This window comes from Pteropus medius, unplaced genomic scaffold, assembly GCF_902729225.1.
Source record: "Pteropus medius unplaced genomic scaffold, Ma_sr-lr_union100, whole genome shotgun sequence".
In the NCBI taxonomy this organism is placed as follows: domain Eukaryota; kingdom Metazoa; phylum Chordata; class Mammalia; order Chiroptera; family Pteropodidae; genus Pteropus; species Pteropus medius.
The window spans coordinates 64,776-86,133 of NW_024350400.1; the positions used below are offsets into that span (position 1 = coordinate 64,776).

The 21,358-nt window shown below is 35.8% G+C and overlaps 1 protein-coding gene across 4 annotated transcripts in view; it reads right to left on the reverse strand.

Moving 5' to 3' along the window:
* PRRG1 (proline rich and Gla domain 1) overlaps window positions 1-21,358 on the reverse strand; it is an 85,061-nt gene that overhangs the window by 38,506 nt on the left and 25,197 nt on the right. For all 4 annotated transcript variants that reach the window (XM_039840025.1, XM_039840026.1, XM_039840027.1 and 1 more), the window contains exon 2: window positions 2,317-2,367. In XM_039840025.1, coding sequence (XP_039695959.1) covers window positions 2,317-2,326 — 10 coding nt within the window. In that variant the 5' untranslated portion in view covers window positions 2,327-2,367. The remainder of the gene's footprint in view (window positions 1-2,316; window positions 2,368-21,358) is intronic.

The window sequence follows — 21,358 nt, forward strand, 5'->3', positions numbered from 1 at the left end:
GAGAATTATCTGTGAGTTACAAAGTGCTCTACAGACACTTGTTAATATCAAAATAATTATATATTCTTGATTCCTAAATACTAAGCCATAGCTCAGAGCTCATATGTAGTAAGTGGGATTTCAATGCCACATACAATGGGCACTGATGGTGGCCTAATAAGAAATTAAACACACAAGTCTGTTCTCATCCCACCCCCCTATCATTTTTAAGACTTTGTTCATACATTTTTTCACGTTACATAAATAAGAATGATTCATGTAACACATATGTATAAATAATTTTATCTAATATCAAAGAATACTAATAAAGAAATTCATCTCAATTTTAATTAAAATTTTTTACCTCTACTGCATGAGTTTCCAGCTGTGTTCTTTGTTTTCATGGCTCTTTAATTGATGCTAGTGCCATGTTTTTATAATATTTTCCTCTGCTATCCTTTCGTATGACACCTTGAGCTATATTTGTGAGAGCTTTGCCAAAGCCAGTAAAAACTTCACTAGTACACTGCCAGAAAAGAAAAAAATGAGCACACAGTAGCATCTTTTTCCCCCACTAACAGTGTCAGCTCAGCAATTAACAAGTGTAATCAGGCAAACTAAGTAAAGCTTGAAGAGTAAAGGATAGAATCTTTGAAATTCAGGATGTTAAAAATGCTTTTAAAGTGGTCAACACAAACAGCTGACCACTTTACAAGCTTCTCTATGTTTTTAAAGGTAGCATTCTTTGAAGCACTTCCCTTATCTCTAGGTTGCAAACATGACCATCTTACAGATTACATTACCATGTCCTGTCCTTTAGCAAGGACTCTACTAATTGCCTGATCATTTAAACAAATATTTGCTGAGACATCTTTTAAAATAAGCACCTAATGATCTCCTGGCTAATAACCTGATGATCATTCTGAAAAGGAAGAGAGGAAACTAGAAGGAATGTATTGCCCTGTCTCAGTGCAGCTTTCTTCTCTATTAGGCCATGATAAAATCCAACAATCAGAATGTTCTTCAAATCTACCTGAAGTTTGAGATTAGGTGAAGACCAAGCCACAATGTTACTCTGGAAGCTTCTGTTAACTGACTTGGGGTTAGGACAGGGCATGGATTAGTCTCAAAACTTTGATGAGATTTTTTAAAATCTATTCATTTCTTTAAATTTCTAAATACCAGAGATTGGTATCTTTTGTGAAGGTTGAGAAAGAATCAGAATCCCTGAGGCTAATCAATCTCCAAGGGAAGCTCTGGAGAAAACAGGCAAAATCTGATTCAACAAATAACCCTTGGGGCTGCCTACCAGGGCCTATATTAAGATGGGGCAAACAAAGTGCCTAGAGCACAAAACATATGAGGCACTCCATGTCATTTGCACAACCCTAGTCCCAGCCCTGCTGATCAAGTAATTTCATTTTAACTGTTAAAAGACAGAACCAATGAAGATGTACTTACTCTGTAGTGACAGCAATGAGTAGATACTACTGCTCTCTTCCATTATAGACTTCTCAACATACTCTTAATATGTATTATATTATGCCAACCACAACTTCCTGAGGCCAGAAGTGCAGAATGCAATCCCACCTCAGATATGAACAAACAAGTATGGGGGAGCTCTAGGATTTGATCAAGATAGTAAGGGTAGAACTTGAATTTAGGCCTCTGACTCTCTATGTTCGTACTCTTCTCTCTACGCTACACAACACCAAGTCTCCCTATGAGGTCCTTTGCAGTATCTGATTTTATGGTCCACATCGACCAGGATTATTTATGAAGTCACTAGTGGCTGGTTAATGTTAACAAAATGACCTTAATTTATCTATTAGCCACTGACCATAAACAGCCTTATGAGAAAGGAAAAATAAAAAGAATTCATCTAATGGTTCTTAACGATGGAAAATTGAAATCATTTATAAATCAACCTCACAGATGAATTTTTTAATAATGTCATTGGTTGCATGGTAGAATCACTTTTTATGTTATTATCAATAAGGCTTAGAAACCATTGGAAGCATATGGATAACTTTGCTAAGAGCTGCACAGATGCTGGGATTAGGGAAGGTCTATAGAGTTTGAGCCTTATCTCCTTGTACTGGGAGATATCCAGAAAAGAGTGGCAAAAAAAAAAAAAAAGACCCTGGCCAGTAAGCAACATGTGGTCTGTTGGTCTTTCTCTGCACAGTCCTGCTTCAGACAAAAACTTCCTAACACAAACCAGAAATACAATTTAGGTGTCCACAAAAAACACTTTGAGTTGCAAATCTAATTTCCTGGATATAGTGGATTAATATGGAGAGAGTCTAAATTATTTAAAAGTGAAGAGAAACTTACTTCTCCCCATGTTTTCTGGTGGTCTCTGGAAGGTCACTGGATGACAATTCCCTGTTAAAACACAGCACATACACACAGTAAGATTCACAGTCACTACATCAAGTAAATTCCATTGAAGCTGATGAGGTCAACATGAGCATTTCATTTCAGTACATTCCAATCTTGTACCCTTACATAAATGTTTTATCTATCACAAACAGATATCCATCTCGGAGGACAGAAATATAGTATTCTGGAAGCTTGAGCTCTATATAAACTTACTATGATCTTGTTTGCTTGGCATTAGTTCTGCCCTTGCCAAATAAAAGTCATCAAATTGGCCACATGCTTATCTCTTAGGAGAAGGCAGTGATAGCAATAAAAAATGGTGGAAAAAATTGCCAAAAGGCCCAATTTTAATAACTGGGCTAGCATGTTATTAGTTTGCCCATCCCTGGCTTCTCTTCAATGTCATTCTGTGACAAATCCAATACCCTTTACAGTGTAACATTTTCCTGAATGGTGTCAAATATCAGTAACCCTAATCAAATTATCCCTGAGGCAAAGCAGCTCACAGAGTTATTACCAATAAACGGTATGAATCAATAACCATAAACTACTGACAACAGAAACTTTGGAGGAAAAAAACCACATATTGCAAATGCAGGTATGCATGTAGGAGCAGCAATTGTTTTTAAAAAGATGAAAATACATACACAGAAGCTAATTCATTCTATAATGCTTCATTTTCTTACAGGTTTCAATCATAGAATCACCACATAGTTACTGTTCAGCGGCCACATTCTCAATATGGAGTTAAGTACCAGAAAGGCAAAATTATAAGACATAATCTATCAATGCATTAAGGAACATATAACCTACTTAAAGCTAAGCATATAGGGGAGAGTGATGTCATCAAGATGCCTATATAGATCATTCGTGACTTGAGTCTCTCCTACAGGAAGACCAACTAGCAACTATCCATAGAAAAGACACCATAGAAAAGAAGATCCCACACTAGAAGGATAAGAGGACTACATATATACACTGACTACATTGCCCCTCCCCACACCGGTACTGTGCTGCACCTATGGGAGACCTAAGGTAGATATCCAGTTCCCTCAGCATGTGGGACCCTTCCCAGGAGGTCCACTCAGGTCGTGCCTCATGGAGGCCACTAGAGGAATCTGCAGGTCTCTGGATAGAGATGGAGTGGGTAGGGCTTACAGCAAACAGTGCTCAGTACTTGGTGGATGGTTTTCCTGCTTGTAGTAGTGCCTGAGCAGAGATCCTAGCCATCTGCAGAGCTGAGCTAGTGGCTCCCTCTGGCTAGGGAGCTCCGTTGGCAGTTCTGCCTGATTTGGATCACTAGTGAGTGGGCCAGATGGCCAGTGGAGCCACTAGATCAGAAAGAGAAGCAAATTCCCAGCTCTGCCCAAGTGCTGAGCATAGCCTCAAGTCCCACCAACCCAGGAGGCCAAGCCAGAGATCTAGAGCAGCCATGGAGCCCCACTCAATATCACTGCTTGGTCAGAGAGCCAAGCTAGCAGCCCTGCCCAACTGTTGAGCATAGCTTCTGGCCCAGCATGACCAAAGAGTCTGAACAGTGACCCTGGGCAACATAGGAGCCCAGCCTATGATACTAGGAGTGACAGCTCTGCCTACAATCCCAACCAGCCATAGAGACCAGCCTATAATCCTAATAAGCAGAGGAAGTCAGCCTATGACCCTGCCCAATTGCAGAACACAGCCTACACTACAGCCTTGCCCAGGCAGGAAGCTCAGCCAGTAACCCCGCCCAATCAAGGAATATAGCCTATGGCCCCACATGACAAGGGAGCCCAGCCACTGATCTTGCCAACCAGCTGAGTATAGCTAATGCATTAGGTGATCACAAAGACCAGCATGCAGCCCTGCTCAACTTCAGGGCACAGTCTGTTGCCCTGCCTGATCCAGAAAGACAGCCTGATGTCATATCAGACTACTAAACCCTGCCTGTAGCCAGACCTAAACGCAGAGTCCAGGCAGTGGCACCAGCTGGTTATGGACCCCATGCAACCATGGGCAATTGCAGAGCACAGCCTGTAGCCCTGTCAAATCATGGATTTCAACCAGTGGTATCATCCTGCCAGGGAATACAGCCTGGGACTTTACCCAACCAGCGGTAATTGCGGAGCTCAGCTAGTGGCCCCATCTGACTTACAGAGCACAATCAATAGCCCCATCTGAACAAGAATATGGTTGCCCAGTGGTCCTGTTTGAACAGAAAATCCAGCCAACAGGCCCATCTAACTGTGGAGCCTAGCCAGAGGCATCCCCCTAACCTCAGAGCATGGGCAGTGGCCTTGCCCAACTACAGACCCCAATAACAAGCCCTGCCTTCCCACAGAGGCTGCCAAATGCCAAATTTCCAGGACCCACAACTTGTAGTGACTGCTGAAAGTCTTTCCCAGCTGAAGTGAACATGTAAAGTCTGGACAGGAGGCCACTCAAACAAATGCACAGATATCGATGCAAGGAATCAAGGATCACAAAGAGACAGGGAAACATAACACCACCAAAGGAAACTAATAAAGTTCCAATAACTGACCCTAAAGAATGGAGATCTATCAACTATCTGAAAAGGAATTCAAAATAAATCTCTTAAAGAACTTCAGTGAACTACAGAAACACAAACAACTAACGAAATTAGGAAAACAATGTATGAACAAAATGAGAAGTTCAACAAAGAAATAGAAACCATCAAAAACAAAAACAACAGAAATCTTAGAGCTGAAGAATACAATAATTGAAGAGTTTGATAGAACAAAATGGCAATACTATGTGCTTACCTATTAATAATTGCTTTAAACATAAATGGATTAAATTCTCTAATCAAAAGGAACAGAATGGCTGAATGGATAATAAAATAAGACCCCAACGATATAGTGCCTATAAGAGACTCACATTAGCTTTAAGGATACATATAAAATGAAGTAAAGGGATAGAAACAGTCCAAGCAAATAGTAACCAAAAAAAAAAGAAAAAAAAAGCAGAGATAGTGATACTTATATCAAACAAAACAGACTTTAAGCTAGAAATGGTCACAAGAGACAAAGAAAGTCATTATATAATGAAACAGGGTCAATTCATCAAGAAGATATAACAATTGTAAATATTTATGCACACAACTTTAGAGCACCTAAATATATAAAGCAAACACTAACACAACTAAAAAGAAAAATAAACAGCAATAAAATAATAATTGGGACTTTAATACTCTACCCTCAACAATGGATAGATCATTCAGATAGACTCTCAATAATTGATAAATTATCATTATAAAGAGGTTCAATAAGGAAACAGAAATTTAAATAACACTCTAGACCAAATGGAACAAATAGACATATCCAGAACATTCTACCCAACAACAGTAGAATACACATTTTACTCAAGCACACTTGGGACTTTTTTTTTTTTTTAGGATAGATCATATGGTAGGCCACAAAACAAGTCTCAATAAATTGAAGAAGAGAGAAATTATATCATGTATCTTTTACAACTACGATGGCATGAAAGTAGAAATCAGTAATGGAAGGGAAGCTGAAAATTCTCAAATACATGAAAAATAACCAAGATGCTCCTGACCAATCAATGGACCAAAAGAATAAAAAAAGAAAGGAAGGAAGGAAGGAAGGAAGGAAAAGGAAGGAAGGAAGGAAGGAAGGAAGGAAGGAAGGAAGAAAGAAAAAGAAAAATATATCTTGAGACACAGAAAAATGGAAACAGAATGTAAGAAAATCAATGGGATTCAGCAAAAGCAGTTCCAACAGGGAAGTTTACAGCAATGAACTTTCAAGGAAAAAGAAAGCTCTCAAAGAAAGAATTAACTTTAACCTCAAGGAACTAGTAAAAGAAGAACAAACTAAGTCCAAAGTTAGAAGACGAAGGAAATACTAAATATTAGAACAAAAATAAATAAAATATAAATTAGGAAAACAATAGAAAAGACTAACAAAACTAAAAAATTAGTTCACTGAAAAGACAAACAAAATTGGAAAACCTTTAGCTAGGCCAAGGAAAAAAGAGAACCCAAATAAATAAGATCAAAAATGAAAGATAAGACAAAAAGATCATGAGATTATTATGAACAATTATAAGCCAAAAACTGGACAACCTGGAAGAAATGGATCAATTCCTATAAACATACAACCTACCAAGGATGAATAATGAAGAAATAGAAAATCTGAACAGACCAATAACAAGTAGGGAGACTGAATCAGTAATCAAAAACCTCCCAAAAAAAGAAAAGCCTAGGACCAGATGCTTTCCCTGGTAAATTCTACCAAACATTTAAAAAAACCATCCTTCTCAAACTCTTACAAAAAATCGAAATGAAAGGAATACTTTCAAACTCATTTTATGAGACCAGCATAATGTAGATACGAAAGCCAAATAAGGACACTAAAAGAAAACTACAGGCCAATATCCCTGATGAACACAGATGCAAAAATTTGTAACAAAATACTAGCAAACCAAATTCAACAAGACATATATAACATAATAAAGACCATATAAGAGAAGCCCACAGCTAAAATATTCAACAATGAAAGGTTGAATGCTTTTCCTTTAAAATCAGGAACAAGACAAGGGTGCCCACACTCACCAGTCCTACTCAACATTGTACTGGAAGTTCTAGCCAGAGCAATCAGGCAAGAAAAAGAAATAAAAGGCATCTAACTTGAAAAAGGAAGACGTAAAATTCTCTGTTTAAAGATGACATGGTTTTGTATACAGAAAATTCTACAGACTTCACCAAAAAACTGTTTGAATAAAAGAATTCAGTAACGTTGAAGAATACAGAAATCAACATACAAAAAAAAATCAGTTGTGCTTCTATATACTAACAATGAATTATTTGAAAAAGAAATAAAGAAATAATCCCATTTATAATAGCTTCAAAAAGAATAAAATAGGAAAAAATTTAACCAAGGAGGTGAACGATCGATACACTGAAACCTGTTAAGACACTGATGACACAAATAAATGGAAAGATGTACCATGTTTAAGGATTAGAAGATTTAATATTGTTAAAATGTCTGTATTACCCAAAGCCATCTATAGATTCAGTACAATCATTATCAATATTCCGATGGCAATTTTTACAGAAATAGAAAAAATAATCCTAAAATTTGCATAGAACCACAAAATATTCCTAAAAGCCAAAGCAATCCTCAGAAAACGAAAAGAAAAAAAACAAAAAACAAAAACAAAGCTAAAGGCGTCATACTTCCTAAATTCAAACTATATTACGAAGCTACAGTATTCAAAACAGTATGGTACTAGCACAAAAACAAATAGACCAAAGGAACAGAATCCAGAACTCAGAAATAAACACATGCATATAAGGTCAATTAATATTTGACAAGGGAGGCAAGAAAACCCAATGGGGAAAAGACAGTCTCTTAAATGGTGCCAGGAAAAATAGATATTCAAAGTAAAAGAATGAAACTGGGTCCCTTACACCACTGACAAAAATGAACTCAAAATAGACTTGAATGTAAGACCTGAAACTATAAACGTCTAGAAGAAAACAAAAGTCAAAACTTTTGACATTGGTCTTGGCAATGAGTTTTTGGATATGATACCAAAAACACAAGCAATGAAAGCACAAATAAATAGGACTACATCAAACTAAAAAGCTTCTGCACAGCAGGTATTCAACAAAATAAAAAGGCAACCAAGGGAGTGGGAGAGTATATTTGCAAACCACATATTCAATAAGGAGTTAATATCCAAAATATACAACGAACCTATACAACCCTGCTAGCAAAAGAAACCAATTTAAAAATGGGCAATGGACCTGAGTAGACATTTTTCAAAAGAAGACATACAAATGGCTGACAGGTACATGAAAAGGTGCTCAACATCACCTGATCTACATCAGGGAAATGTAAATCAAAACCACAATGATATATCATCTCACACCTGTTAGGATGCCTATTATCAAAATAGACACAAGAGATAACACATGCTAGCAAGGATGTGGAGAAAGGGGAATCCTTCCACTCTGTTGATAGGAATGTAAGCTGGTACAGCCACTATGGAAAACAGTATAGAAGTTCCTTGAGAAATTAAAAAAAACAGAACTATCATATGATCTAGCAATTCCACTTTGGGAGATATATCTGAAGGAAGTAAAATCACTATTTGGAAGACATTTCTGTACCACCATGTTCCCTGCAGCATTATTTGACTATTGTCAAGACAAGGAAACACCTAAATATCTACTGATAAGTGAATGGATAAAGAAAATATGATATATATACACATAATAGAATATTATTTAGCGATAAAAAGGAAATTTTGCCATTTGTGACAACATGCATGAATCTCGAGGGTATTATGCTAAGTGAAATAAGTCAGACATTAAAGGACAAATACTGTATGATCTCAATTACATGTAGAATCTAAACAAACAAACTCATAAACACAAAGACTAAACTTGTGGTTGCCCGCTGTGGGGGAAATGGGTGAAGGTGGTCAAAAAGTACACACTTCCAGTTTTAAGATGAATTAAGTTCTAGGGATGTCATGTTTAGCATGGTGACTATAGTTATAATACTCTATTGTATATTTGAAAGATGCTAAGCAAGTAGATCTTAAAAGTTCTCAACAGACACAAAATTATAACTATATGAGGTGATGACCTGTAACTAATCTTATTATAGCAATCATTTCATAATATATACTAGTATCAAACCATTATGTTTACCTTAGACTTAATGTTACATGTTAATTATATCTTAATAAAGTCAGAAGTTAAGTATATATGAAACAGAGACAATCAGGGAATAAATATGAGACTGAGACCTGATAACTAGTTGTATAATATTAGAAAATCGTTTTCTATCTCAAATTACTTGCATTAGGAGGGGATGAACTAGATGAGTGTTTCCCAAATTGACCTCTGGAAAAGTGTTAAAAGGCACATTATTCAAAAATCTAAAAAATACTGTCTTAAGGTTAAACAGGTTTCTTTATTGGAAGACTCTTCAGAGGCTTAAAATTGCTAATTAGAAATATATCAAAAGTATAATCTCTCAGCGTATTTGGGTACATAATACTTTTTGTAAGCAACAATGTTTCTCAGGAGTCCTATTTGTTGGAGTTCAGTTTGGGAAACTGGACAAGATAACTGCCAAAGCCTCTTGAACTCTGACTTGCTAAAAGGTTTTAATTGTATGGAACAAAAGTAACATAAAGTAAATCAAGAAAGAAGTGAAGGGGGCTGAATTCTCAGAGAATTTTGGAGCCAAAAGGAACTTTAGAAGCCATCTAATGATTTCTCATCATCCCACCTTTTATTTAAAATAGCAGACCACTCTCAAAAAATCTTATGCAGAACACCAATATATAAAATGGGTTAGGGCTGAATTCTTCAGGTTGATCTGAGGTGGAGAACTATATTCCCACTCACTGAGATTTCTCCTGGAAGCAGCCTAGACATGCCTGATTAGAAACCCAGTGCCACAGAAAACAAAGTTTTTAATCCAGCAACCCCTGACCCTTAGATGAAGCTATTCCAGGAAGGCTTTAGGAAAGAGCTGGAATGCTTATACATATTCAGAGGAAGGTCCTTCACTCTTCCCAAGTACCGTCACAATTTTAACTATAACCTCTCCAAGTCAGAAAACTAAAATAAGCAGTATGTAAAGAGAATTATAAAACCTTTCTCACTCCAGGAAAACCCATAAGAAAGTTAATGTACTAAAGTACAATCCCTGTATAAATGAGAAGTCATGAAAAAGCAAGGGAGTCATGGCTAAATTTGGATTTTAAGAAGATATCTCTAGCAGCAGTAGGGAAAGGAGATTTGACTGGTAAGAGTACAATGATATCAGAGATACAAAGTAAATCTGGTAGGACTTCTTGTATTTTATTTCCTTTTTAATCTTTAATATTTAATAAAGTCTTTTTATAAAGAATGAAGCCATTCTCAGTTGTGTCAGGGGAACCGCAAAGGAAAGGACTGTCAGGCATGGGCCAAAATTTTCAAAGAGGACTTGCCTCTCCAGAGGTCAATGTGGTAGAGAGAATGGGCATCAGAGGCAGCTCCCTTCCAGGGAAAGATGAAACCAAGCAGGCAAAAATCAGTATAATCTGTCAGCTGCCTCACTTAGTATTCCAGTAGTAAACTTCCAATGATCAGAGTCTTGTTCTAAAGAACAAAGATTCCTTACAGAGATATGGGGTTCACAGCATATTACCCATATCACTCCCAAACCCTGAACTCTACCAGTCCCAGGTTACCCTCCTGCTCCTACTTTTTCTTCTGTTGCCAGGGTTTAGGCTGCTCTTTCCACTCTGATCCTTTGTTGCTTTTTTTTTTCTTTGCTCAGCTGGTCTCAGTCTCTCTCTCCACCCTCCCTCCATTCTTCCCTCCCTCTCCTCTTGTGTGTGTGCGTATTCTAGTTTTTATATCTTATTAAGCAGGAGTATTCATCAATCTTGATTCTGAGGTCCCCATCCCAATCTGAACGTTATTTCTACAGTAATGGCAACACAACAAGAACAACAACAAAGCAACTTTTAGCCAGACATTAGGAAATAAAAATCACTGTTCCGTGGATTTACCCAGCCTGGCATTAAACACTCTCTACAACCAGATTCTACTTTCCTTCAGTTATAGCATTTTCTAGCCAAAGTGGCCTCTACTCATCCCTTAAATATAAACTGTTCCAACTGTACGCCTCTGTTCTTTTTCCTCTTCCTTATCTACACCTATTAAATTCCATTCATCCTTCAATATCAGTAGTGAAGTTTTCCTCATTTCCTGAATAGGAAGTAATCTTTTCCCTTTGAACTCTCATACTATAATATAGAACTTAGTTGCTATCCCATACAGGTGTGCATAGCTTATAGTATCTCTCAGTGTCCAATTCTCAGAGGGTAAACAATTTGTCTTCCACATCTGTGTCTAGTTGGTGCAGGGCACTAGAATATTCCTAATGAGGGTTTTAGTGACCTACACAAACAAGACTTAGGGGAAGCTCTCATACCAAATGTGTTCAGGACATATTAAGTTTCCTTTAGTACAATCAGTGCATCAAACTTGTCATTTATATACCACCTTAATCAATTTTATGATTTTTGCTAAATGTATCTACTATCTATACTTATTTACTTAATGTTTCTTTCAATTATTTATTTTAGTATCCACTTTAGCCTTGTCCTATAAAATAGTATATAAAAGCATGGGTTTGATATGTTATATTTTTCTATGCATATACAAATGTACATTAAAGTTCTAGAATATTTTCAAGGTTCCCTCTAGTTATTTTGCATATCAAAAAAAAAGTACACTTTGTGGAACACTATTCATTCCTGTCTTTTACTTGCCAGGCGTTGTTCTATTCTTTAGAACATTTGTTCTCAACTGGGGGCAATTTTTCCCTAGGGGACATTTGGCAATGTTTAGAGAGATTTTTTTTTGTGACAACTGCGGAGGGGTGCTACTAGCATCTAGTGGGTTGAGGCCAGGGATACTGCTAAACATTCTACAATACATAGATCGGGCCACCAGAACAAAGAATTGTCCAGTCTAAAATGTCAATACTGTTAAGGCTGAAAAACTCTGCTTTAGAGAAACAGTAGTGAACAAGAGTGACAAATTATCTGCTTTTTTGGAGTTTACAATTCAGGGACAGAATGTTACAAATATCCTCTTCCAAAATATTCAAGTAAGTTTCATCAGTCTATAGTTTTCATGATTTCTTCTCTATGTGGATTTCTTATATATGGAAGGCATGCTGGCACTGGGCAGGTTTCCAGTAATAAGGCTTCTAAAACAACAGCAGGTTATATACATCATGACAAGAGCTCCACCAGGTCAGAGTATGGGCTTTGCCATCATATGTTCCAGAGTTTGAGGCCTGCCCTGCCAATTATTATCTGACCTTGGGCAAATTATTTAAACTCTTTAAACCTCAGTTCCTCTATTCATAATGAAGTTATCAATTGTAGCCCTAATTTCATAAGCTTCGGAGAAGGATTAAATGAGAACAGTTAGAACAGTTCTTGATAACAATAAATGCACAGCAAGCAGAACTTATAAGGATAACAAAGATTTTATTTTCCTAAAATGTCTCGCTTCAATCTATTTCTGGTGGTTTATTTTCTAGTTTGTCAATCCCATTCAATACATTAACTGTATTACTACTTGAGAAAAATGTAGTATAATGTATACTTTATAAGCTGAATTTAAAAAATAAAATAAAATTTGCTTTTAAAGTTTTAGCTTCAACTGCATGTACTATTTAAGTTTGGAATATGTACTGTCAGTTCTTTAAGAGCTTCCTTTCCCATTTTTGATGTTCTTTACATGTACTTGCTCATCTTTTCCCAGCCTTGCAGTGGGAAGGCTGGGAAATCATAGTCTAGAAACTTCTAATCCTGGTAATGATTCTTATTTCAGTAATCTTCTGAGATTCAATTATATCTAGCTCCTTATTAGCTTTGAAACACTGCAGGCTACATTTTAATTTGTAGAAAAGCACTTCAATGTTAGCTTTATTTTTTAGCTATATGGCTCTCTCATGGTTGGTTAGGTAGGTCAGATACACTATTACAGTAATTTGCCTGTCCTAGTCTCCTGCTCTTCTCTTCCCCAAGTCCAAAGGCCCTCCTAATTTTTAAAAGAGGGCTTAAGGGCTCTGTGGCCTTTTATCTTACTCTAGAGATAGGATGAAGTCCATTGTTTCTTCATGGTGTCTGTTAAAGCCCCAGCTCTCTTAAGCTGCCTAAGGACTCTTCTGTAAAAGATGGGTTTATTCCCCTTAGGTCTCTGAGCACTTCTCCTCTGCACCTTCTTTTCTTCCACATCATTTATGTATTAAAGATTCAACTGCTAGATGTTGTATACATACAAGGCAGTTCACAAACATTATCAGTGCTTGCAACTACCTTATGAGGTAGATATAATAATACCTACTGATAAATGATAAAAATAAATTTCAGAGAAATTGACTCATTCATGTTCACATAATTAGGAAGTATGGACATCCCAGGATTGTTGTTTTCAACTTACGAACATATTTACATCAAAAGTGTTCATGTTATAACTGCAACATCTCAATGACTTCACAAACACACCTGTGTAACTGACATCCAGATCAAGATTCAGAACACATTCCAGGATTTTAACCTAGGGTTTCTGACACCAAGTCTAGTGCTCTTTCAATTGTGTATGTAGTCATTCAATAAATACTTACTGCTACATTTCAGTAATTTTACTAAGCACTGGAGATTTGATGGTAAATAAGACAGATGTGATCCCTGCCTAATAGAGCTTAGAGACTATGGGAGAGTCATAAAAATTTTTTAAATTATACACAAAGGAACTTAAGGTTTTAGAAGGAATTAAAGAAGTTCAGTGTGGCTTCAGCATGGCAAGCAAGAGAGAAGAGAGAGGTTGGAGACAGAGACAAATAATCAAATCATACAAGGCTTTACTGGAGGAAAAGCTTGGATTTTATTCTAAGGGTAGTGGGAAACCACTAAACAATACCCCTACATTCACAAAACAACCTAGTCCCAAAGAGCTTGCTTAATTCTTCAATTACCTAACTTTTAGGTACTTACTATTGTGCCATTCACTTTGCTAGGCCCACTAATCTCAATGAATAAATATAATAACTGACATAAAGGTTTACGATATATTTAAATATGTAAATATTATCAATATAAAATTAATAAATTATAAAATCATATGTCGAATAATTTTTAAAATCAATATATGTAATATATAATTATTTATAGGTGCTATTCCTCCCAGTGATCTACCAATGGCAGCAGCATCAAAGGTGCTGTCAGATTCTGCTGAATTCCTTAGATACTTACCTTTTAGAATCTGGAGATTCTATGCATTATGCAAATGAAGAATGTACACTTTGTTTCAGGCTGTCATCCAGTTATCCTCAGATTTGGGTAAAGTAATATGCAGCAGGTTCAGCACAGCCATCTTTTCAATTCAACAAATATAAACTGTATGACTACTCAAATAAATATATATTGTGTTTCTACTACATGCCTAGGTGCTGGAAACACAGCACTATACAAAGGGGACAAGAATCCCTACCCTCCTGAAAGTTACAATCTAGATGGGAAGAAATAATCAACCTGTGCTTGCTTATTTAAACAAGCAAAATGTCTAGGCATGTTAAATCATGATAAATAGCAGTACATATCAAGGAGAAAAAAAATAAGACAGGAATTATTTAAATGATTATCTGTGTAAGACAAGTACTTTTTAAAAATAAATATCCTTTAGTAGTTTACCAATGACACATCAGTTGGTGTATATCAGAGTCAGCAAACTTTTCCTATAAAGGGCCAGAGAGTAAATATTTTAAGATTTGTGGGCCATGTAGTTTCTGTCACGACTACTCAACACTGCTGTTGCAGTACAAAAGCAGCCAAAGAAATGAATCTGTGTGGCTACATTCTAATAAAACTTTGTTTATGGACACTGAAATTGGAATTTTACATAATTTACATGTGTCACAAAATTTTCTTTTAGAAATGTTCAACCATTTAAAAATGTAAAAACCATTCTGTTTATGAGAAAAAAAAAACAGGCAGCAAAGCATTATTTGCCAACCCCTGAAGTACACAATGAAATGGCTTACTGAATTTTCATAAATCAATGTCAAAAGAAATATAAGTAAGCCTGGGATAAATATTCGTGAAACATAAAGATCCAGCACTATCAACACCATGTTTGTAAGATTCATCCATATTGTTGCATGTGGTTGTAATTCATGAATTCTCACTACTGATTCCATGTTAGGTTCATATCCCCATTAATGTATTTATTTTACTGCTTATGGACATTTGTTTTGAGTTTAGATTTATTACAAACAGTGCTGTAAACACTTTTGTACATATCTTTTATGAACCAATATACCTATTTCTGTTATGTATGTGCCTAGAAGTGGAATTATTGGATCAAAGACATACTTATATTCGGTTCTACTCATTATTTCACAAACAGATTTCCGAATAAACAATGTAATTGTACCAATATACAATCTCAGCAGCAGTACAGCATTGTTGCAATTGCTCTACATTCTTATAGACTCTTGGTATTTGTCTTTTTCATCTTTGCTATTCTGGTAGGTGGTAGTGGTATCACATTGTATATTTTCCTGATGACTAATGAAGTTGAACATCTTTTTGTATGTTAATTGGCCATTCGGACATATTTTGTAAAGTGCTTGTTTCAAGTCTTTTGTTCATTTTAAGCAAGTATTACTTTTAAGATAAACAAAATGCCATGATAATATTCTAAGCTAATAGGTTCTCTGGGGTACTCTGAAAACAAGTGCCTTTAAGCAGCAGAACAGACTCATCAAAAAGAAAAAAGATAGAACTAATAGCAAGAATGTGGTTAAGTGCCTCTTCTAAATCTAGAATTGTTTTTGAGAAGAAAAACAAGAAAAGCAATAAGGCAAAAGGAATCCTCAATGTAGGCATGAGATAAAATGGGAGAGGCCATTATGAAGATGATGCATGTTGGTAGGATCTGCATCATTTTAGTGAATCAGAAGTACAGCACACATAGGACATAGCTTAAGAATCATGTTAGCCATAGTCACTGTCCAGAAAAGCTTCTCTGAGGAAAACAAGGGTCACAGATGGGCTTTACTCCTATTATATAGTGCTATATAATTCATTGCAGTTCAGTGCGAGTAGGTAAAACAGTAAATAGTCCGCACATGAAAAAGTATATCACCTATAAATGTAGTCCATTACATCACACTTATCAAGAGAAGAAAAATGGTAATTTATATGTACCCTAGAATAGCCAATAAATATATATTCACCTTCTTTTAACCTCACAAAACTACATTAGGCTTTACTTTCTTTTTTCTTTTATGAGTTACCAGAATGCACTATGGCATTAGCTGCTTATTTTTAGTTTACCAATTAAATTTTAATAACACTCTTCAGATAGCAGATCAATCTGTTAAAGAAAGTTAATATTGCTGGACAAGATCAATGCATAACGTACACCATGTGTGAGCGAAAAAGTAGAAGAATAAACAATGTGGCTTTGGTTCTATTATCTTAGGTACACAACACAGAATTTTAGCCCCAAAATGTAGCAAACTGGTGCATTAAATGCGATCATATAAGAAGTTTGGGTATTATAATATTTTTAATTAAATTAAGTCAGATATACTAAATAACTTCAAGAGTTTAATACTTACAAGTCAACCAGAAAAAGAAGTTCTCACATTTTAAACACTCCCATTGTCCTACGGTGCATGCACATCATAAAAAAAAAAAATGGCATTGAGAATTCATCACAAACAGTATATGGAACAAATCTGTTATACCTCTCAGGCTTTAGAAAGCATAGTTCTATGATATGTATAATGTTGCACCACTATCTAACAAAGCAAATCACTGAAGTGAACATGTTTCAAAGACATTACAATAAAGCTATTGGGAGAACCAAAATTTAATGGTCTGTTACAGACAATTAAAATATTAACCTCAATCCTAAAGAAGGTATATTTTGCAGGATGAACTTCTTAAATAAAAAAGATTTATAGCTTCTTAAATAAAAACTTTCTGAGTAAAGGTCCATTTCCTATAAGCATCAAATTTTTAAAAGGAAATTCGTCTCGAGAACAAAATTAAGTTGATAACACTACACACCAAGATTACATTCTATAAAAGCATGATTATGGGTTTGTTTGTAAGGTAAAATAAAAAGGCCTATGCAGAAACTTTTCTTTGCAAACTAATATCTTCTCCTGCAAAAGCAGTCCAAAGATCACAAGGATAGATTTCAAGAAACTGTCACACTGATGTTGTTGGGCAACACTGACTACATAGGTAAAAAAGAAAACTAAAGATGATAGAGAATGCTAGGCTTGCAATGCCTGTTGCTATTGTTTTTAAAATCTACTGATCGATCTAATTGAACCGGAGAGCTATGAATTCTCAGACCAAAAGCAGACAAGAAATGAAACCAAGTTCCTGGAGAGCCCACAAATTAGAAAACGAGCTTAATCACATTTGACTAGAAATCACCAATCCCCAAAGGGAGATTCATAATGATGTCCTATTTTGTTTAATGTTGGCAGGGATCACGTAAATCTTGCTTGATGCTATAGCATCATGTTCATCACTATACTTGGCACATACTAGACATGAAAAATTTATCGAAATTTATTGAATAAATATTGTATTTTAACAAGTTGAGCTCATGATATTCCACTTTGTGTCCAACTTTTTAATTCATACATTGTAATAATCTTCCTATGAAATTAAATACTTCATAAACATGATTCTTAATGGCTGAATTATATTCATGTATCATAATTTAACCACTCTCTAAATGTTCAATCACTTGAAAATAAATGTCATTACATCCATACAATAAAAAAATTATGCAGCCATTAAGAATTGATTCTATTTTTGGTGTCATAAATAATGTAGCAGTATATATTTTTAAATATAAATTATTACTCTAATGTCTGATTATTTCCTTGGGACAGATAAATGGGAGACCTGAATTTAGACATCTAGAGATGAACTTTCTTATCCTTTGGGGAAAACAAGTATATACTACTGGGAAAATTAGAGGGGGGTTATCAGCTCTTCACACATGTATAAATTAACTTAATCAGCTTGCTTCTTAATACATAGCTGAAATAGATTACGGTAAAGCAGAAATGGTATGGCAGTAAAGAGTTGGATCATATAGGGTGGGTATGGGAGACTTGATCCTGACCAGGGAATATGCACTGGGCTAGTCCTTTATTCTGTTACTTCAGCAGTTGAGACATTTCTGGGACTCTATTTCCTTCCCCTCCTAAAAAAGGTTTTCTTCTGGGTGGAAAAAAAAAAAAAAGTATCAGAGAAGCTTGAGAGTAAAGAGCCAAGATATAACTGTTCACATCTTGAGGTATTCATTGCAGGGGTTATTGTAGCCATAAGATCACTTGTTGCTTTACCTCTCATGCTGTCTTATCTAAAAGATTAATTGTTACATTTTTCTGGGTATCACCATATTATAGCTTCTTCGTTAAAAGTAGACCAATAGCAAGACAGCACAGAAACAATGTATCTAACATTTGTATAATATATTTAGAAATTAACCCACTAAAATGATTTCCTAAAACTACCTAGATACAATCAAAAACACACCAGGCCTAGCCAGTGCCAAAGGAAACTCATTGCACTGGGCTGATCCAGAAATATATCCTGATGGCCACTCTATAAACAAAACCTAAAAGATCTGACTCATTCTGCTGGCCCTTCTCCAAAAAGCAGCCCTGAAAGAAATGCTGATAAGTAACCCTATGGACCAAGAGAATTCAGAATATCATTCCATTCTAAGTAATTAAGGGTGAGGGACTATCATTCATCTGGGGGTGGCTTTGGGTTCCTAAGAATTACTGTTTCCTGGAATTACATTGTGGAAAGCCTGCCAAGTTGATTTCCCAAATCAGTATAGCTCTGGGATCAATCAGCCAAAACAAAAGAGGATGTTTATTATGATATAGTGATGGCTAAAAAGCAACCCCAAAATCTTACACTGGAGTCCAACTGTCTGGGGACAAAGCACTAAAGATTCTGGAACTGGGGCTAGGGGAGTATTTTTCTGGGCTATTGTCACTTCAGTACTCGATTTTCTGGTGGGTTCACATTTCTCTATAAATCCTTATTTCCCCTAGTTACATATCTTTTTGTCAGAGTTGAGGAGAGAGAGTAGAGGGTACAGAGGGGATCTGTCTGAAGATTTTTTTTTTGCTCCTCCAGCACTGCATCAAGAGGAATCTTTACATCATTTTACTTGATCTGCACATTAGGAGCCCTGTGAGTTCAGTAAGATGAATAATATCATACTCGTCTTACAGATGAGGAAACCAAGGCTTGGTTTGCTTACAGAGTGGCTACTTGGTAGAACTCGTAGCACATTCCAGGTCTAATTCTCACTCTAATGCCAACCCCACTATAGTACTGAATCAAGAGTGGAAAATTTTCAGCTCTGTTTAATATCATATGTCCTACAGTGGATTTTCTAATACTAAATTGACAGTTTTTGCAACTTGCGATTAAAAGTAATAAATATAACTGCATGTAAACCTGAATCATAGATTCTAAAACAGGACCTATGATTGACATTCTAGGCTGTGTCCTGGTCCTTTTATTTGCTTTTCCACTTCGACAAGAACCCTACAGATCTAGTCAAGCTAGCTCTCTACAAATGCTATATAGTTCCCAACTTCCAAGCCTTTGTTCATACCATTCCCCTTAATTTAAATATCATGTCCCTTCCTTTTGGCTTCTTTGAATCCAAAATGCCATTTTTAATGACAGTATAATTCTCCACCTCCTTAGAAATATATCTCTATTAGCCCCACAGAACATAAACTCTCTGTCTTCTGAATTTCTATAGCATTCAAATATGCAGTATTCCTTTGCCAAATATTACTCTCTCTTGTTTGCTTACCAATTTTCTAACTGTGTGTGTATTATCTCCCTCAGATTACAAGCTGCTTCAGGGATGAGGCCATCACTTGGCCTTTCTGCACTGATGGCATCCAGCAACTCAGCTGACACAGAGAAAGCACTCAATGACTGATGGCTAAGACATCACATCCCCTGAATAGCCTAAACAAATCAGTTGCCTGCCTCACTGTCCTTTCACAATAAACTCAACCAATCTTTTAACTTCTCATTTTCCCCATAACCTTTCTTTTTCTACTTTAATTATTCATAACAAAAAAACAAGTTATGTTTTAATGTTGGATTGACTACAGGTTCTTGCATGACATGTGTGAGAAATATTCTCTAGTCACCAAACTGATACATGCTTAATAAGGCAGCTAACTTGGAACATGCATAAATGTTCATTGCTGCTTCATAATCTGTTATATAAATATTTATCGTTTATTTAACCAGTCCTTTATTGGTGTTCAATTAAGATGGCTCCATTCTTTTATTATAAATAATGCTGATAAATGTGCCTATTTATATTTTTATGTGCATCTCATTTTCTGATTAAATTCCTAGGATAATTGATACGTATTGCTAACTTGCCCTCTAGAAAGTTTGAAGCGATTTCATTTTGACCACAAGTGTACAAAAATGTTTGAGTACAGAGTGGTTGCCTCAGGTTGGCTTTAAGGGGATTGACAATTATAGAAGAAGAGAGGAAGAAAATGAACCAGATTACGGAGGGTTGGGTTTTTATAAAAGATGTGAAATAAAATGGTGAACAGAAGTTTTTATTATATTTGCCTCCCTACTTTTTGGTATGCCTAATCTTTTATAATTCAATAACTTTTAAAGACTATCTATTCCGCATACTCATCAGTGAGTATGAGGATTTTGTTTTCAAATTTGTGAATTCAATAGATTAAACATGGTATCTCACCACTTTAGTTTACAATTCCTTGATCACAAGTCAGGTTGAATTAGATAATATATAATGTATATGTAAGCTAGCTGTATTTCTTCTTTTATGAACCTATAGCTTTTGGTTAAAATTTTGTGTTCTGTGTCCTTTACGGGCGTGTGTACTGTTTTTAATTGCAAAGAATGTTTTCTCTCAAAAATAAAACTTCTACACAAAAGAACCACCTTCTAAGTAAGATCTTTACACGTGTGACCCTTATTTGATCTCTTTCTCCTTATATATGTGGCCCTCAAAAGAAAAGTTTCTCCACTACTGAACTGGGCATAAATTTTCTAGAAGCACAATTAACAAATAAAGAGGTGTTCAGAAAAGTTCCTGCCTTTCCTAGAACAATTAAATGGAAGGCCTATGGAGGAAAGCTTGGTCTCTGAGGAAAGGGATTTGTCTAATAGATATGACTGTAGGGTTTTCCGGTTGCTGTGGTAAGGACAAGGGAATTTATGGCTGAAAACTGTATTCAGATAAAGAAAGAGACATTAAAATTCACAACTATCTAGAGAATGCAGTAAGGAATGCATGTAAACTCATAAATCACAGGAAGGGGAACCCTAAGAAGGCAATAGAGAATAAGAGCGGGGAACA